We start from the raw sequence: 18,690 nt of genomic DNA, 5'->3' as shown, positions 1-18,690 counted from the left end.
AGAGCCTGGGATCATCCTCCCAAGAAATTATCTCAGTGGACAAGTTACATTTTAGGACAGTGACTGAGGAAGACAGGATAACCTTCCTCCACAAGCACCCATTAATTTGTTACCCCTTCCACAGGGGACTTGCTACGCTGAAAACAAAGTCCTGCTTTCCCCAAACTCACTGAGCAGTTGAGTTTCACATGAAAAGAGAATCAGCATCACTGGCAACAAGCTGGTCGGAGGTGATCCAGACTTGCCAAACAAAGTATACCCCAGCCACAACGCCATTTCCAACTTTCTCTTTCAAGAGAAAACCCACTTGCATTCAAAAGTGTGCTGAACACAGCAGTCAGGGCAGCTGCTCGTCTCCAAGATCCCCCTGTAAAGATGAGCTCCTTGAAGAGAGATGCATTTATCCCTCTGGGAGCACAGTGCACAATTCCTACAGAGATTCTACAGATGTTCGCTCCCCTAAGTGGAGCGTGAGGAGCACATGGGCAACCGAGGCATGTGGTTGCTCGTTTTTTTCCAAGGCAGACTAGCCCAACACCAACTAATTGCTTTTAACAACAGCTTGCAAAGAGTCAAGACACATGCTCCCACACACAGATTTCTATTCACGCTCACAGAATAACCCTTCCACAGCTAAGAAGCTCATGGTCCAGGTTTCTAAGGGAAGAGTAGATGTTAACAACAATAACATTTAATAATGCTTTCCACAGAGCTAACAACATATCTCCTCACCAACCCTCGCAGCAATGCCACGGACCCTGCCTGCCCAGACACAGAGGTGATGCTTGCCATTACCTTGGGAGTGTACGGTGTGTCACACAGCTGCAGCTTTTTCCAGGTGATGTGCAGCGGTGTCTCAGCATTATGCCGGCTCTTGCTCACAGCTGGGGAAGACTTCTGGGTGGGACTCACCCAGGCTTTTGTCCTGCTCACAAAGATCTCATTAAGCTTTCTCTGAGGGGTTACTGGCAGAGGACTGCTCCATTGCCACTTCTGGAACTCAAAGCTGCTGGGGGGGCTCGAGCTCAGGGAGTCCTCCTCATTTACACTTCTGTCCTCACTCTCTTCACCACAGCTGGAAAAATCCAGTCGCTGAATGAATTCATTGCTGTTGTCCCAGTTATCCATTTCACCATATGAAACAGAACAGGTACAGCTGATACTGGCCTGCTTTGTTAGAGGGAGAAGAAGATAGTGTTATTTACACAGGCAGACTAACCACCCTCTTCCTTGCCTTATCAAAGGCTTTCATTCTACTCACAGCATGCACTCCCCCACCCTGATCCCCCCCCCCCACAGAAGCACTGATCACTCATAGATGTCATTTGATAGCATTGGTTAAGGAAGAGCACCCCAGAATTAGCAAATACAAATCCACTCAGTTACTGTTCATATAACAACAACAGATTCTGCTTTTCACCTTGTTGGTGCAAGTCAGATACAACTCAGAAGTCACTGCTTTTCCCAGTAAGACTCCAAGGCAACTTCTCCACCCACCAGTACTTCATCCCCTACTCTCATCACACATCAAAACAGAGCTATCAAATCCTAAAAAACAGCACACACCAGCCCTCCTCTCATCCTTTTCTATCTTAAATTTCTCAATCAGAAAAAAAGAACCCAAGCCACATACAGCTGTAAAAGCAGAGGGTGCCCCAAGCAGTTACCAGATGCCCTACAGACAACACTTCTCCTGCCCTGGTGCATTTATAACCACCCCACACACCTGGGCCACTGCTAATGGGAAGAATCTGGAGCTCGGCAGCACCTGTGCACAACTGCCTGTTGCCGAGGGAAGTTGGTGGCTGAGGGATTTTGCTGTGGATGTGGATTTGCTGTGCCTGCAACCAGCTCTGCAGGGAGCCAGGGCTCCCTCTGAGTCATCTCCTTGCTTCTGCAACGCTCTTCCCTCCTCCGGCTTCCCGGGGCCTCCAGGGAGGTGACGTTTGATGACAGTCAGTCTGCTCCATGTTAATCCCATCAGAGATGCAATCTTTGTGGGCTTTACTAGTATAAGTGATTAGTCTTTTGATGATGGGGCCCTGTGCTCTCCTCTTTTAAGTCTGAATTTCTCTTCCTGCATTTAGATGTGCATTAGTTTGGACAAGCATTGCAGCCTGCACTGAGAGGTTAGTAGCCTAATTTGTAGTGCGCTAGACTTCAGGAGAGAGTTAGGGACCATACACAGGTCTTTGTATGGGTTCCCATCTTGAGGTTTCAAGGGAGAGGAGGGAGAAGCTGGCTGCGTTGGTGAAGGTGGCCCCGCAGGTAGGGTGGATCTGCCGCTCAGCAGGAGTGCGTCACTGTCTCCTCTCACTGTGCTTCTCTGTTAAAAAATGGGGATCTTTCCATGCCTTTGTGAGCCTGCGTTGCAAAGAGGGTCCAGAGTGAGCTCTAACTAACTGGGAAGAAGGTTACAGCAGCCTTTTTTCTTAGCATCAGGGACAGCTGCTAGAAGGACATGCAGAAATTGGAAGTGGCCGCAGCTCAGAGGAGATGGGGGTTTGTCAGAACCGACATGTGCTTTCCCATGCATGTGTCGAGGGGAATTCCCAACAGAAAACAAAGGGACATGTCAATCTGAGGTCACTCAGCCCTCCTAACGTGGTCTTTGAATGCAAATTATGGCCATACAGGTCTTGGAAGTTGCCTGTTAAGACTGCGACTGGCAACTTTTTTGCCACAGGCCACCAAAGCTATATTAGGAGGACATGCCAGGAACACAGTATTGGTTTTACTGCTGCATCTGGCCCAGAGGTTGTAGCATTTCTTCCAGGCACAGAGCCTGTTGCTGCCGTGCAGACTCCCTTCTCCTGCAACGCAGCTGCTGCGTCTCCCTGCGCGTTACCTTGAGCGAGGTCCAAAAACCTGGGAGTGCCAGCGCTGGCTGCTTTTTGCTATGAAAAGCTATCTCTGCAGCATCTGGCCAGCTGAGCTCCAATGACAGGACCACTTTAGTACAGCTGTGATCTGACTGTATTAATCAGATGTTCAGTACTTGGAGCCTCGGATAGGAATATTTTATTTTAAACCTGAAGAAATAATGCTTTTAGTCTCCATAAGTACATAAATATATTTGTATTAATAATCCAGCAATGAAACTCCTTCAGACCACAGTTTTTAATCCCATCTGAAGTGTATTTTTTTTCCTTTTTTTTTTTTTTCTCAGGGTTTATAGGGAGTATCCATTTTTCTAAGGAGGAATGCGATACGTAAAGGAGAAAAGTTGGGCTTGCTGCGTAAAGAAGGCCCAACTTGTTCATCTTGCATCTTCTAACTAAAAGCCACTACATTTTCATTTTTTTTTTTTTTCTGGAGCACTGCTCAAAGATCTGATAATTTTCTTAGCCCTCAATTGGAGGGAAAATGTGTTCATTTTCTTCTGAAGGAGAGTTTTTTCTCCTAAGAGAGCCATATTCTCTCCTGGCCTAGGTCTTTTCGATTTTGGTGAAATACTAAAGTAGAAAATGCGGCCTTTGGTTTTTGCACTTATTTAACAAACAGTGTTCCCTCAGCAGGCCCAGATTGCTGGCCAAAGCAGCGTAGGAGCCACCGGATCTCTTGTCACACGAGGGCTTTTTCACTAAAAGCTGAGAGCTCAGAGTGTGATGACATTTCGCATATCGCAGAGCCAGCGCTGGCAGCCTCTGCTCCCCATCACTGGCTCCTCTCCCCACTGCATCTTCTCCCTCGTGCTGGGGTGACGCTGGTGAGGACCAGGAATGGCTCTGCACTGCAAATAGCCATGCGGGTGGAGGAGGAATTTTGCTTTGTGATTTGTTTCCCCTGCCTGGATTGCTGGGGGACAGACTGGCATTCATGCCAGCACCACTGCAGGGATGAAGGAGAGGAGAGAAACGAGCTGTCACTTTAGCATCACTGACATGCAAAAAAACATTCGTCAAAATGAAGCTTGGCACTGTCTGTATGGTTAAGGCAAAGCATGGTGCCAAGTATTTGCAGAATCTGGCTTTTCTTTATACAGTAACAAAATATTGTGCAGGGTTTGTTGTTTTTTTTTTTCTTCACCAGTCACCTTCCATGTAAAACTCCATCTGCTAAACACCTCCTACTGCGGTTTATAGCTCTGCAAAGTAAACTTGTGCATGGGCCTTGTGAAACAAAATGCCCACTCAGTGTTGGAGCTGTCTGAAATGAAGCTCAAGCAAATGGATGCTAATGTTACAAAAAAAAAAAAAAAAAAAAAGAGAAAAAAAAAACAAACCCACTGTTAAGGAAACTGGACGATGAGTTTCTTAGTGGCGTATTGAACACTTAGAGCTGCTCAACAGGAAAAAACTTACACAATTAAGGCTTTTATGGCAACACTTTCCCTTTAATTGTGGCCTGCTTAATTGGGTAATCTAATTAATCAGAAAGTCCTAGGGAACCACGTTAAACCTAATGACACTGAATTACATTGGCAGTAGCACAATGAGGATGGTAATTACACAAAAGTTGGCTGCCTGTGCATGCCTTGGTCTTGCCTGTGTCTCCATCTTCCAAACTCAAGCTGATTCTGCCTACTCCTCCAAAAACTTCCACATCCTTCTGTAGCACATACATATATATACACACACACCAGTATATACTGGATCAGTATGACTGACTGACTCAGATTTGTGGCTTGCAGCTTCCACCACAGCAATTTGGGGGTGCAGGACAGTGCCCCATTGCTGGCCCTGAGGCTGCTCTGCTCAACTCCCCGGGCTCAGCCAGCAGGACCAAGCTCGACAGGGCTCCCCCTTAGTGTTCCTGCTCACAAAGACAGCTGGTCTACGTTGGGGACGAAGGCTTGGGCGGGGAGACAGAAAGCAGACAGCCAGCTCTGCACCCCGGGAGGAGGCGAACCACGGGGAGGCGGGTGCCTCGTCCTAGGGAGCCCCCGGTCCTCCCGTGCTCCTCCGGGAGCTGACAGCGGACAGCGCAGAAGCCGGGAGCCCCCCACCCCCCCCTCGGGCAGCTCCGGCTGCTCTCCATGCCCCCGCCGCCACCCTCCAGCCCGACGCGACCACTGCCGGTACCACCTCGCCGCGCCCCCGCCAAAATGCACCAGGCCACGCCCCCGGCTCCACACCACGCCCCTCAGCAACAGGCCACGCCCCTCCCCGTCGACCTCGCCCTCTCCGCGACGGGGGCGTGGCCTTCCGTGTCCCCGCCCCTGCCCCGTCCCCGCCCCCCGCCGGCGGCCGGTGCGGTGCGGGGGGGGTGCGGTGCGGCCGCGGCTCGGCTGTGCTCGGCGCCGTGCGGGCGGGGGGCCGCGGCCATGGTGGAGCGCGCAGACGAGGCGCCGCTGCTCTTCTGGGCTGAGGGCCCCGCCGTGTCGGCGCCGCCGCCCGCGGCCGAGGCGGGCAGCGGCGGCGGCGGGCGGCGGCTCGGCGGCGGCTGGAGCGCGGCTCCTTGGGGCGGTGAGGGGCCGGCGGAGGCGGCGGGGCCGCCGCGGGCGGAGGCGGAGGAGGACCAGATCGTGGCCGTCTTCGTGGTCACCTTCGACCCCCGCACGGGTGAGGGGCGCCGGCGGCGGGCGGGACGCGGGGCCGAGTCGGGGCCTGCCGTGGCCGGGCCTGGGGCTCCCGGTGCCGCTGGCGTAAGATGGATGCGGGCCGGGGCCGGGCTGCGGGTCCCTTGCATCCCTCCTCCCCCGGGGACCGCTCCCCCCCACCACCTTTGAGGGCAGCGTCGCCGGACCCCGGTGGAGAGCGGCCTGCGGGGAGCCGGGCTGCCCTCTTGCCCCCACGGGAGATCGCTGCTTCACGGCACGACTGCCGGTCCCCCGTGGCCCGGGCCGGCCTCCCGAGGAGCGCCGTGCGGCCGGGGACCGGGGGAGGGATGCCAAAACCGGGAGTATGAGGGGGATTGCGTTTGCTCTCCATCCCGCCGAGAAGAACTTGTGACGGGAGGAAGGCGCCGCTCCCGGTGCCACTCCGAGGAGAGCCGGTGAGCCGGGCAGGCACGGATGTAGCTCTGCCCCGCAGCGGCACACGGGACAGGGATTCTGGGGGCAGCACTGGGGCACCCCCAGTACCCCGCATGGCACTCAGGACTCGGGCCGAGCCTGTGCCCAGCACTGCCTGGGGGGCACCAACCTGTTAGCAGCACCTCGAGAGCATCCTGCTCTCTCCGTGGGGTGGCGTAGACCTGCCTGCAGCCCTCGGGGATGGATGGTGGTTACGGCAGGCATGAATCTATCAGGCACACAGGGCATCATCCCCAGCAGAAGCACCAGCTCGGCGATGTATTTCTCGGTGACCTGTGCATTTAGAGGCTGGCCTCTGGTGGCATCTCTGGGACTCTTGGTACTTTGGAATGCTATGATCCAGGAGGGCAGAGGAGCGGGGCAAGGGGATGCAGTTTCCACCTTTCGCTGCCTTGTCCATCTCCCTCGGCACTGTCGGACTTCGCTGTTGGATCACTTCTTTTACTGACAGAGGTTATTCGTTTCAGGTCTGCGAATCGGAATGTCAGAAAACATCTTAACTTTGTTTTCTTAGTCGTGCTGCTCTAATTACATCCAGGAAACAGGATGTTATGACACAGAGAGAAAGTTAGTGCCCATCTCGCATTTCTTAACGCAGGCACTGTGCTTAGGGGGATGATGTCCCGATGTCCCTAGACTGTTCGTTGGGTCTTTCGGCTGCCTGGCGCCAACCTGGGGTGCCAAGGCAAGTGTGGGGCGGAGCTGAAAGTCTTGGTATGATCAGAAAGTTTAGGGAGTAGCTTGGGAGATGCAGGAGCCCATTTGCCTCCAGACCTGGTGGGAGCGAGTTCCTCTTCCCTCTAAACAGACGCTTTTTTAACAAATCCATAGCAAAAGTACTAGAGGCAGGAAGGAGCTCTGTTAAAGCATGGTGGGGTCCTTCAGTGGAAGGGGGAGGTAACTGAGGTCATGCTCACAAGAGGGCCCTGATAGTGAAGACTGAATCCCAGTCTTGAACTGAAAATCCCAAGGAAGTAGTGAAAAGAACAGAGCCCCAAGTGTGACGTGCTGTCAGAAATGCACACTGCCGAACAGCATGGCTGCTATGTCCTGAAACACCACAGGGCTTTTGAGAAGGTCCCCGTTTCATACTGCACCAGAGAGGTGTCTTCAGTTAGAGGTCAGAGGCTCTTGACTCATCGAAATTCAAAATGAGATGGGATGTCATCTTTCCAACAAGAGATGGAAAGGAGAGGTGTTTCTCATAATATCCAAAACATGGAAAAGTCTGGATGACTGCCCCAACAGCATGTTGTCTTTTGATCTGAGAGCATATGCCTTCTATGAAATGGTGAGATTTTCTTGGGTGGCAGAAAGCTGAGCTTTCTCAGGAGTTTGTCTGAACCAGCTGTTGCTTTGAATGAAGTCCAGGGAAAGTTGGGAAACAGCTCTTCTCACATCTGATGTGCAGTTAATGCTGGGTGTCATCAGCCTTGGAGTAGTCTGTCAAGTCCAGGAAGATTCAGCCTCCCAGTGCTACTCACCGCTGATGCTGAATGTAAGGAGTATGATAGGACAGTGAGGAACACATCAGCAAATGTCAGCTTCACAGGTGGCGGGCAAAGTGCCTGACGGAGGATGTGGACTTGGAAAAAAGATCTTGACGCTGCAGTGGTGTGAACTTGTTAGGGTCAGAAAAAGGGTGTGGGAATTCCAGGGTCCACCACGGCATATGGCGTAAAGGACTTCTGTAATGTTCATAAGGGTATCTGGTCCTTGTGTGTGACTTAAAGGACATCATCCAGTCAGTGTCTGAGCTGGAAACCTGCTTCATCCTGCCCAGGAAAAGCACAGCAGACCTCCTTCGGTAGCTTGCTCAGGCATGCGAAAGGCAGAATTTCTGGTGGTGGCTGGGAGGGTAGTAACACCAGGTAATGTCTACTCAAATACAGGCAAGCAGCTGGGTGAGAGAAGTTTTACTGTAGAAGGATGAAGTGGTGACTATGCTAATAAAGAATGTAAAAGCTTCCCTCCTAAATTTAGAAGATCTTGAAGCAGACAAGCTCGGCATATCTAGCAGTTGCATGTGATGAGTTCACGGAAGTAGGTTATGGGGTTGCCAGGCCACTGTTATAGTTCCGGTGTCCCTGGGACTCTGTCGATGCTTGCATGAGTGGCTGAACCTAAGAGCCAGAGACAGCTTCTAAATCAGTGGTGCTGTCCTCCCCTCCAGCATGGTGAACCTTGTGGCAGTTGATAAGGAGCTCTTTTCACCGCTATTACAGAGATGGCTCTTGCACTCATGCAGAAAGTGAGCTGTAAATTAAGTGGAGAAGGGTGGCAGCCAGGGAGCCAACAGTGCCATCTTCTTGTTGCTTCTTGCCCTTTGGTAGTCCCCTCCTTCAGGGAGTGACGAGTTGGGAATGCTCTGACACTTCAAAAAGTGTAAGCACCAGGTCTGTGCAAACGCTGCCCCTTAAAGAGCACCGTCACCAGGGGCTTTAACGAGGCTGCTGAATTGCCTAGTGCGTGTGTTCCCTTGGGCAGGTAGCAACATAAGACCCAACACCATCTTGGGCAGCAATGGGGATACATCTGGTAAGTGTGACTTACTTGGTATTAGGTTCAAGCATGTGTGCTTTCCGAGACTCATACTTGTCTTGGCTAAAACAACTGGAAAAAAAATAGAACAAATAAAGAAAGATCAAGCAAAGTCCGTGGCCACATCAACTCTATCAGGTCAGAATAGTTGAAAAGAGGCTGAACCTTCTCAGCCCTTTTTCTGTGATGGAGATGATGACAGTCAACCTTGTGGAGGTCCCCCGCAGTCTGTTGGCTTAAAGGGTGATGTGAGTAATGGAGGGAGACGAGGAGGGAGGAGAGGGAAGTAATCCGTTTTGCCCCAGTGAACATGCAAATACTCTGTTTTTCTGTCCCGCATCTCTTCCATGCAGGAAACAGCCAGTGTGACAGCTAGGTCACACTTCATGCTGCTCGTGTCCTGGCACTGCACAGCTGGGAACCCTAAAGATCTTGGGAAACATCTAATGATGAGGAGGGTCAGGTGATGACCACCAAATTCTAGTGCCATTATAATTTCTGTAAGGATGTGAAAATCCAGGGGAGAGAAAATAAAAGAGAAAGAGGAAGAATATCCTTAACCTTGCACACCAGAAACTGAGAGTGCTGGTTCTGACCTGGCCTGGAGCTGGGAGATAGCTGCCAAGAGATGTCCAGATCTGCAGATTTGACTCTCAGCAAAACCAGTCGCCCACTTTCTAACGCTGGGTGACTCTCACTTGGAAAGTTTCCCATGCGTACGAGAGCTGCGTTCTGCTCGGGGAAGGGCAACGCTTCCTGTTTTTCTACAACATTGCTCCCTCCTCCGGTTTCTTGGGCAGGCTGGCAGTCGCTGTCGTGTCTGGGTGAAGTCTCTCCCGTGTTTGCTCTACAGTTTCACCAGACTGACTTCATTTTTTTTTTTTTTATCTCTGCGTTTGTTCTCCAACTGCCACGTCGCCTGTACGTTCATAGGGCAGGGTGGCGTGAGGAGCTGCCAGGAGCACAGGTGTGGGTTGCTTGTGACAGATCCCAGGAAAAAAAAAAAAAAAAAAGCTGCATGATATGCAAGTTGGTTTTGTGGTTACGCATAGGGTAAGGATCTGTTTCAAGGCGTCTTTTCCTTACTGCTACGGAACAGACATTGTTTGGGCCTTGTCCACTTCAACATCTCTGTAGTGGGCGTTCTACCTGAGAGTAGTGTTTGTGACGAAAGTGAACAAAGTCAAACAGTTTCCTTTGCTCGATGGCGCCCTTGCATATTGATCTGTTAATGTATAGGGAATGACCAATAAGTGATTCTCTGTGATGTAAGACTTAAAAGCGGATCTGGCCTTAACCATAATTCTGTGGTGAAGAGGCAACAGTCTTAAGAGTTGACTTCCTTGCTCTTTCAAGCCTTGTGCCTTTAAAATAGAAAACCAAATGCACACACACACAAAAAAACCCGCCCAAACAACAAAAGCCAACATCTATATATAATATGCAAACCTACAGGGGACCGCGCAGGCTGACATGATGTCACTGGCTTTCTCTGCCAGCCTTTCACACGCCTCAGAGGCGAAGGCGCTTTACAGCAGAGCTCTGTGGTTTCGCGAGTGATTGCACGGAGCTGTGCTCGGGGTCACGAGGCGGCTGCTGCTCCCCAGCCAGCCCGGCTCTGCGGGAGAGGTCTGTTTGTGGACTAGAAGTGGTTAGTTGGATGCAAAACCTGTCCTGTTGCCACGCTTAACACTTGGGTTTTTTTGAAGTCCTTGCCAGGCAGGGCTGGGGGAGGTCTGCTGAATACTGTATGTGAGAAGAAAAATAGCCTATTTAAATGTCAGTAGCTAAGCCCAATTCCTGTGCGAGAGTGCATGCGTATACTTGTGCAGTATGAGTAATGACACAACAGACAGGCTTCAGAGACGAGGCCTCATATTTAAATACCTTTAAAAGTCTCAGCTGAGTGTACAGCCCCTTCCAAATGCACGCTGGCTGTGCAAGCACAGCTGGGATGCTTACCCCAAAGGGCTGTACCACCAGGAAGCATCGTCACGGTGCATCTGCCATTGCATTATACTGAAGAATGTTTGTTTGCTTTGTTGTTAAAAGAAAGTCATGTTACTTCAAATGCTGTTGCTATGGGCAAGCTGACAGGGAACAGGAACTCGATGGGTAAACCTGGAGCACATCTCGGTGCAGTGGGAGCATCCAGAGGAGCGGGCTAGGCTCTAAAGTGCTGCCATGGGAAAGCTTGAGGAGTCTGCCTTTGTTGTCCGTGGTAAACTTGCCAGCGGCGGGGCAGGACTTTATCAGCTTTAGGGACTTTTTGTGACTTCTCTGATACCATCTGTTCCAGGATTAGGCTCCTCAGGTGGCCTTTTGCACTGAACAACTGCATGCTTTCTGGCTGGGTTGGCCGGTGACAGATGTTTGCTAATCTTGATCTAGCTTGCAATTTATGTGCTTTTTTGTTTGGTTATTCTAGCATGCACAAACATGTTGCAGTACTTGGATCACCTCAGCATCCATATAAAGCTTCAGCTAACTCTTCCTATCCTAAACTAAACAGGAGATTCCTGGGAGAAGCAGTGATGATAGGGATGCTGGCTCAGGGGCTTCTGTTTGACCAGCCCTGCCACCTGTAGCCAAAGGAGGATGTTGGTGGTGGTATGAGCTATCACAGAAACTCATCCTAAAGAGCAGTAGTCTATACTTTGGATTCTTTCTGTATTGGATGCTTGTGTAGACAGCCCGAGTGGAACAGCATTAATACCACAGCTTATCCACTGTCACGTAAAATTGTGGCTGCTCTGTGATTAAGCTTATAAAGGATAAACCCACAAAATAGCACTAGCATCAGAAATGGCTCAAAAAGTTCTGCAATATTTGGGTGTTATGCTGCAACAAGTAACGTTCGCAAGAGATATGCGGAGTATAATACATCAGCTACCATCAGTGACAATTTAGGGGTTCAGGAGTTGCATTAGTGCACTGTTACTGGCATCCCAGTGATGTAAAAGCAGCAACTTGCTGTTGCTGGTGTTTGCCCTTTAGAAATGAGTACTGTGTCCACATTTACCCAAATAAATTTGTTCTCCGCAGGCAACATGGTAGAGTGGTGTTTACCCCAAGATATTGATTTGGAAGGTGTGGAATTCAAATCCATGGCGAGCGGGTCCCACAAAATCCAGTCAGATTTCATGTGAGTATGTCTGAGTTATATCACTTCTTTCTCTTAGCTATACATCTACACGACCATCCCTTAATTCAGAACATGCAAGAAAAATACCATCTATCAATTTAAGTTCCTGCATAAATGTGCTGCTAAACTGTATCTAGCTGAGCCAGAGATACTCTTCAGATACTCTCAACGTCGTATCAAGTACCAGCTAGCTGTGTGGGATCTGCTGTATAACAGCTCTGGCTGTGGAGGTCAACTGGTGAATGGGGCAGGGCAGCTTCTCAGTGGTGTGCAAATTTTATTGTGTATTGCGCAAATCATACTGCGCTAACCCTATTGGGACTGTTAGCAGAGGCCTAGGGTGAAGGGAGAGAATGGCAGAACTGAAATGGGAAGGATTTTGCAGGAACTGGACTTGGAAAAAGGTTCTTAATTCCGCCAGTGCCTTTGAATCCTTTAAATGTTGTGATAAACAGTCCTTACTCACTTTCTTCTCCACTAGCTCCTTCCTTCAGTGGAAAGACATAAGCTAGGAATTTTCTCCCTTCGCATCCTTTTACTTACCCAGAGTTGCAACGCAGCAATGCTTTGCAATGAACTGCAGTGTCACAATTGCCGGCGGTCAGGAATAACAGTTACTTTCTCAAAGGCACGTGAACTTACCCTTGCACTCAGCTTGAGTATGCTTCCACGTGCTGCCACCCAAAATATGACTAGGTAGCTAGACTATACTCACAACTTCATGCACAGCAGCCCCTTCTTCCAAGACTGGGTCCTGCATCCTCTGTTGGTCTTCCTTCCAAGTTCCTTATCAGCCTGTGACATGGCTGGTAGGGGCTTTAGTGGTAGAGGCACTGGGAACTCTTGCTTTAAATGTCCTGCCTTGTTCCTGAGAAGGCTGCGACACCCAAGGCCTGCCCTCAGCCCTTCAGATAGCAGGGTGGGATTTCAGGGGGTTCCCTAAAGAAGGAACTGTGTTCCCAAACAGTATTTTTAGTGGTCAGTTACCTTTTCTTCCTCTGCCCTCTTTTTAACATTAACCTTTCTGTCAAACGTTTGTCCCCAGTTATTTCCGGAAAGGGCTCTGTTTTGGCCTGGCCTGCTTTGCCAACATGCCTGTGGAGAGCGAGTTAGAGCGTGGTGCCCGCATGAAGTCTGTGGGGATTCTCTCCCCTTCCTACACCCTGCTGTATAGGTACATGCACTTCCTGGAGAACCAGGTCAGGTAAGTTCCCTTGGGAACGGGACTGGCCGCTGCCTGCCGGGGAGCGGTAATGTTGCCTCGATGGAGAGCGGTTTTAGGCATGAGTGAGGATTTGGCTACAATGCTGAGCTATGATTTCCTTGAACGACAGCTTCTCCAGAAAGAGTTACAGATTCACAATGGGAAGGAAACAAGGAACTGATTAACAGCAGTCTGTTGGTTGCTAACAGGCTATCCAAATGCTATCCAAACCCTTCTTATTTTGTGGGCACCTAAGTGTCAAGGGAAGAATTGAGAGGATGAGAAGTTCCTCTTTTGTCCTTCTGAAAACCATTTTACTAAGGGCTTACAAAAGGCTTCTAAGCCTACAATGGTTATCGTGGCTAATTGTGTGCCTCAGCTATGTTGAATGGGCCTGGCAGGGAAAACGGTAACGGTAGAAGGGAAAGCGGTTCCTACCTGAGCATATTTTAAACCAGGATCAGTCCTACGCATACATCAGCTTGCCGTCTGCTTCAGTCCTGCCTGAAGGTTGGTGTTACTCCTGATGCTTCGGCTGCCTCCTGGATAAGTCTGTGCAACTGAGGCAGCCAGGGCTCCTTTGCTAGCTAGGAAAGCAGATGTTGGCCAGGGATGACACACTAAATACGTAGAGTCTGGAGACGCTGCAGATATCCCCTTTTTCCCTCTTTTCCAGACACCAGCTGGAGATGCCAGGGCACTACTCCCATCTCGAGGCGTTCTATGATGACAAGAAAGGAGTTCTCCCTGATAGCAAGGGCACCCCCACCTCTCAGCAACCTGTCCACTGGCTGCCGTCCATCCACAGATACATGTACCCAGAGATGAAGGTGAGGCGGGTGCTCTCAGGCTTGCAGGAACATGCAGTGCGCTGCTGCTCCTTGCTGGTGTCTCATACTTCTTTATATAAGCAGTCACTCCAGCGCTTTGTAGGCTGCTTTAGATAAGGTTTTGTTACTTGGGCTGTTACAAGCTGCAGTTCTCTGTCACGGCTGTGTGCTGGTCTTGCTCCCACATTTAGACTTAGCATCTGTGCATGTGTCCCTGTTTCACCTCTGAGCGGTTTTCTTCCCTTTCCCTCCACCTGCAGATCACACACCCTGCTGGCTGTATGTCTCAGTTCATCAAATTCTTCGGTGAGCAGATCCTCGTCCTCTGGAAGTTTGCCCTGCTGCGCAAGCGCATATTGATATTTTCACCGCCCCCAGTTGGAGTCGTCTGCTATAGAGGTATGTTTCCAGGGACACCACAGAGCTCTGATCTAGTAGGCTGAAGCACTGCAGAAATGCCTGTTGGTACTGAGGGGACAGACATCGTGCAGGTCTTCAAAATCCATTGCAGCCATTCCTTATGAAGATACCATTCAGCCTGCATTCACCTATTTCCTACAAAATGCTTTTCTTCAGGCCTTTCAGGTAAGGATATACCTGGCACTGTCCAACACAGCTCCCGTCGACACAGAACAATAAGAGTGCTGAATGAATTTGTGGAATCTAGAACATGGGATTCCTATGGGAGAACTGATTATTTCCTATCAAAAATAGGATGTCCCCACTGGAGAAGTTCCGGTGTTCAGGGGCATTTCAAAGCTCTAACCGTTGTCTTCATAGAAGCGTGCAGCAGAACTGGGTAAGCAGGGTTGAGAATGCCCTTGAGGGAATATTGAACGCATCTCAGGATGTACTTCTCTTGTCCGCAGTGTATTGCTGCTGTTGCCTGGCCAATGTTTCTCTACCTGGTCTTGGAGGAACTGTCCCAGAGTCCAAACCATTCTTCTATGTGAATGTGGCAGACATAGAAATGCTGGAGACAGAAGTATCATATGTGGCCTGTAAGTATGATGGATTAGGCATGATGTTTTTAACTTTAGGCTGCAAAATGTCTTGATACACCAGACTCTGGCATAAAACTGATGAGAAATAGGATGTGCATGGAATGACTAACTACAAAAGCAGGAGAGAACAGTTGGTCTGCAGGGAAACCAACATGCTGCTCTGAAAATCTTCTCTGATTTTGGCAGGTACAACAGAAAAGATCTTTGAGGAGAAACGGGATCTCTATGATGTCTATGTGGACAACCAGAATGTGAAGACGCATCATGAGCATCTGCAACCACTCCTGAAAATTAACAATGCTGACAAGGAGAAGTACCGACGGCTCAATGACCAGAGGTAATAATAGACATCCGGGTGGTCCTGGTCGATAGGAGAACAGTGCAATGTGGGATAAAGAGGACACTGCTTCTTTTACTTTCCTTCTTGTCTTAGTATTTTCAAAGTTTCCCACTGCTTCAGCTCATCTCTTTGAGGTTCTGGTTCCGCTGTAGCTGACTGGTATGAGAGTCCATGGGCACTCTGCACACATATGATGCCTCTGCCAGTGAGCTGGTGGAGCAGGTAGAAGGCAGGAAGAGAAGCAGAGGTTGTGACTCACCATTGGTTCACCACTGATCAGTAGCAGATTTCTAGCCCAGTGTCTTATGAAGACTACCCTGTTGCCTCAGGTATTGGGGCAACGGTGTTAATCTGATTTGTCTCCCAGACATGGATGTGAATTTTTTAGTTGTAATCCTTGTCTTCTCATACTTTGAGGTTCACTGTAGGTACGTGCATTTCATCTGTCTCTCTTCTCTCAGGCAGATGTTAATGTATTCTCAAGAAGTGGGTGAAGATTGTAGCTCCTGTGAAGAGGACCTTTTCATCTTGTGAGTGGCTACCTCCAATACTTAGTTGGTCACTGTTAGGTTTAGGTAGTCTCTTCACTGATTTCATGTTGCACTGGTTTGGCATATTGTGAAACATGGTGGTTAACGTTAATTCCATAGTCAGCTGTGTTCCCCTAGGGATCCAAGAACCAAACTGTCTCTTCCTCTTCACATTATCTTCAATTTGAGAAGCCAAACAAAGCCGTATTAGTCTCCACTTGGGTCTCTTAAGTACTGGGAGGGAGAAAGGGATTTTTAAACCACAGTTAGAATTGCAAGAATCCCTTCCCATTTTTGAAAACATAAGCACCATAGGACTTTTCATGCCAGAACATTTGGCCCAGGAAAGGACACCGTCTGTGGGAAGCAGGCACTGTACCATGGCCAGGGAGGTACAGTGTGGAGATAAGACCTGCATGTGAAGTATTAGCCCATTGATGTGGTTGGCTTTGTACTTGGCAAACAGAGGAAGCAGAACTGGGTGTAGAAAGTGAAGTACAGAATTAGATGCAAACCACACCTCTGCCACCTTCGCTGCCTGTCGCTATTGTTCAGTCTGCAGCAGGTGAGAAGTAATGGGGTGAAATTGTGTGAAGGACTGTCGGGGCAAAGCTCTGATCGCTGTAGTCAGAGCTCTTTTGAATAGCCTTGCATGTTCCTAGGAAAGCACTAGGGAAGGGATGGCTCTCGCTGCTGTGTTGTGCGCCAGTAATGGAGAATTTATTTACCCAGTGGCTTACTAGACGGCCGCCGACACCATTTCCTCCTTTGCATTGTGGGAACTGTAGGTCTGATGTACCCACCTGATTACCACAAAGTACACATTAGCTGATAACATGGCTTGCTTCTGAAGAGTGAAATGCCTACTATAAATCAGCCAAACAGAAGTACCGCTGTAAATTACAAGTTGCTGCTTTATCTTTGTTTATTCTGGGTCATCCCTAGGGTAGATGCAAAACTACTAGTGTCACCTACGAAGGTGGGATCTATGAATAAAGGGGGTTAAATGCAGTTCTGGGGCTCTGCTGCCTGTTTGCTATGCCATAATCTCAGCTGACTTTATCCTGTAGGTTTTTCATGGAGCAGAACAACCGCATATTCCAGACACTGATGGAGGTGTCAGCCAGCCAGGACAAGACACTGACAGCTGACCACGCACGAGGCATGGGCCTGGATCCCCAAGGGGATCGAAGTTTCCTTATGGACCTGCTGGAAGTGTACGGCATTGATGTTATGCTAGTCATTGACAACCCCTGCTGCACTTAAACCAAGGGCAAGAGAGATGGGGAGCAAAGATCACTTTTTAAAGACTACCAGACATTGCTTAGGAGGATCACTGGAACTTACCACAGCCACTGGATGGATCTCATTTTATTTAATAACTTTATATGGGGAATATTTATAATTTTTAAACAAAATGTGATTTTATTTTCTCCCCCTCAGCTTCCCAATGAGTACCTCCTCCAGGTTTTTTTTTTTGTTTGTATGTTTGTTTTTGTCTCCCTTCCTCTTTCATTTGTGTTTGTTGATTTTATTTTTTTTTTTTTTGGTTGATTGGTTAGATAGGACCAGTGGCACCTTTGCACCAATCCTCACTGCTGCCAGTGATAGCTGGGCTTTGGCCTAGCCTGGATACCTGAGGGCTGATGACTTCAGGAAAGCACTTTGTCTGATGAGGACCAATGTGAAATGCTGTAGCTGAGCTCTCAAGACTTGAGTAGAAAACCCTCCTATCATCCCCTGTTCCATTTGGGACTGAAGAGAGCTTCAGCACAGGCTGTTAGTGGCCCAGTCTCAAAAAACACCGCCTGTCCTACCATGTTTATTGGTGGGGACAGTTAAACCAATGATAAAAAAACGGGACTCCTTTAAACACCCCTCACCAAACTTTTAGCAGCTGAGTTGGAATAAAACCACCCTTCCTCATCAACAGCAGAAGCAAGTTTGAGATAAGGGGGTGCTACAGGATCTTATGACTTAACTTACCGGAGCAGCATGGTTCAACTTCCAGCATTTGAGGTGGTATAAACTGGCAAAGACTATACCTACCTATCTCACAGCTGGAGAAGAGCACTGTCTCTACTTAATCCCTCCTTCCACTTCATCTGATTTTCAGTTGCATCACACCTGCTGCTTTGGTTCAAAATCTTCAAACCAGCAAGACGGTCTCCCGTTAAACAGGGACCAACATCACTGAGCCACCTTGCAGTCGCTATGCTCTCCAGCCTCAGCTTTTAGATGGTGCTGGGCAAGATTGGGTTAAATAAGTATGCTTTAACTAATGTCACTAGCCCTTCCTTTGTAGCAGATGGTACTTGTCACTCCTTGGCTTTCACACTGTCTGCTGATCCTCCTTTTGTGAAGCAGCCTTCCACTGTCCCTGGCTTTATGTGAGACCAAGAGCAGTATATGACCTTTCAGCAGGATCAGCTTTGCAGTTTGCAGGAGGTTCCCTTGGAGTTTGGTGTTCTTAACTGGTACAGTAATGCAAGCAGAAGCAATGTCTAACAGCAAGCCTTTTTTTTTTTCCTGAGCAGAGAAGCTGTAGAACCAGATGAACAGTGTTCCTCATTCTTGTGCTGTAGAAAGAATAGGATTCAGTTCGTGAGAGTACTTACTCCTGTAAAAGTAATCCTTACAGGATTGCCATGCTACATCCAAGAATGGTACTGTGGGTTCTAGGTGTGACATACTGCTTTGCCCCAAAGTATGTAACATCAGCTTTAAGCTGTTCTTCCTGAACTGTGGCTATAGCCAATTAGCTGCTGCTTCTACCATAGTAGACTTCAGCACCCTTAGGGCCTTTCTGCCATTTGTAGAAATGCAAACAGTAGCTGATGCATCCATTTATCCTAGCATTTTATAGGGTGAGACAGAACCTGAACCACCAAAGTCTCACCTGCTAATTCTTTTCAAAACAGGTGAAGCAAATGTTCTCTAAGTAGACCCTCTGTGGATTGTTTCCCTCTGGAAGGAAGGAAGTTGGCATGTCCTGTTTGCCCTTGAAGGCTATCTGCAGCCAAGGGGTAGTTTTGCTTGCTGTGGATTCAGAGGGGTTAGTGAGGTGTGGGATCAAGGGCCTCACAAAGCTTATTGCACTGTTCATTGCTGTGAGCTTC

The 18,690-nt window shown here is 49.1% G+C and overlaps 1 protein-coding gene across 1 annotated transcript; it reads left to right on the top strand.

The window, feature by feature from the left end:
- Positions 1 to 5,266: 5,266 nt before the first annotated feature.
- Positions 5,267 to 17,351, top strand: DENND11 (DENN domain containing 11; the record flags this gene model as incomplete). Its single annotated transcript, XM_082496881.1, has 9 exons — positions 5,267 to 5,504; positions 11,564 to 11,663; positions 12,709 to 12,867; positions 13,544 to 13,697; positions 13,958 to 14,096; positions 14,567 to 14,698; positions 14,888 to 15,038; positions 15,503 to 15,571; positions 16,642 to 17,351. The coding sequence occupies 9 exons, from the start codon at positions 5,267 to 5,269 to the stop codon at positions 16,835 to 16,837; spliced, it is 1,338 nt and encodes a 445-aa protein (XP_082353007.1). The 3' UTR covers positions 16,838 to 17,351.
- Positions 17,352 to 18,690: the final 1,339 nt, after the last annotated feature.

This window comes from Vanellus vanellus (genome assembly GCF_965231255.1).
Source record: "Vanellus vanellus genome assembly, chromosome: 1".
NCBI classification, from domain to species: Eukaryota; Metazoa; Chordata; class Aves; order Charadriiformes; family Charadriidae; genus Vanellus; species Vanellus vanellus.
Note: the sequence above shows the minus strand (reverse complement) of the source record. Positions and strands in the feature narration are given on the sequence as shown.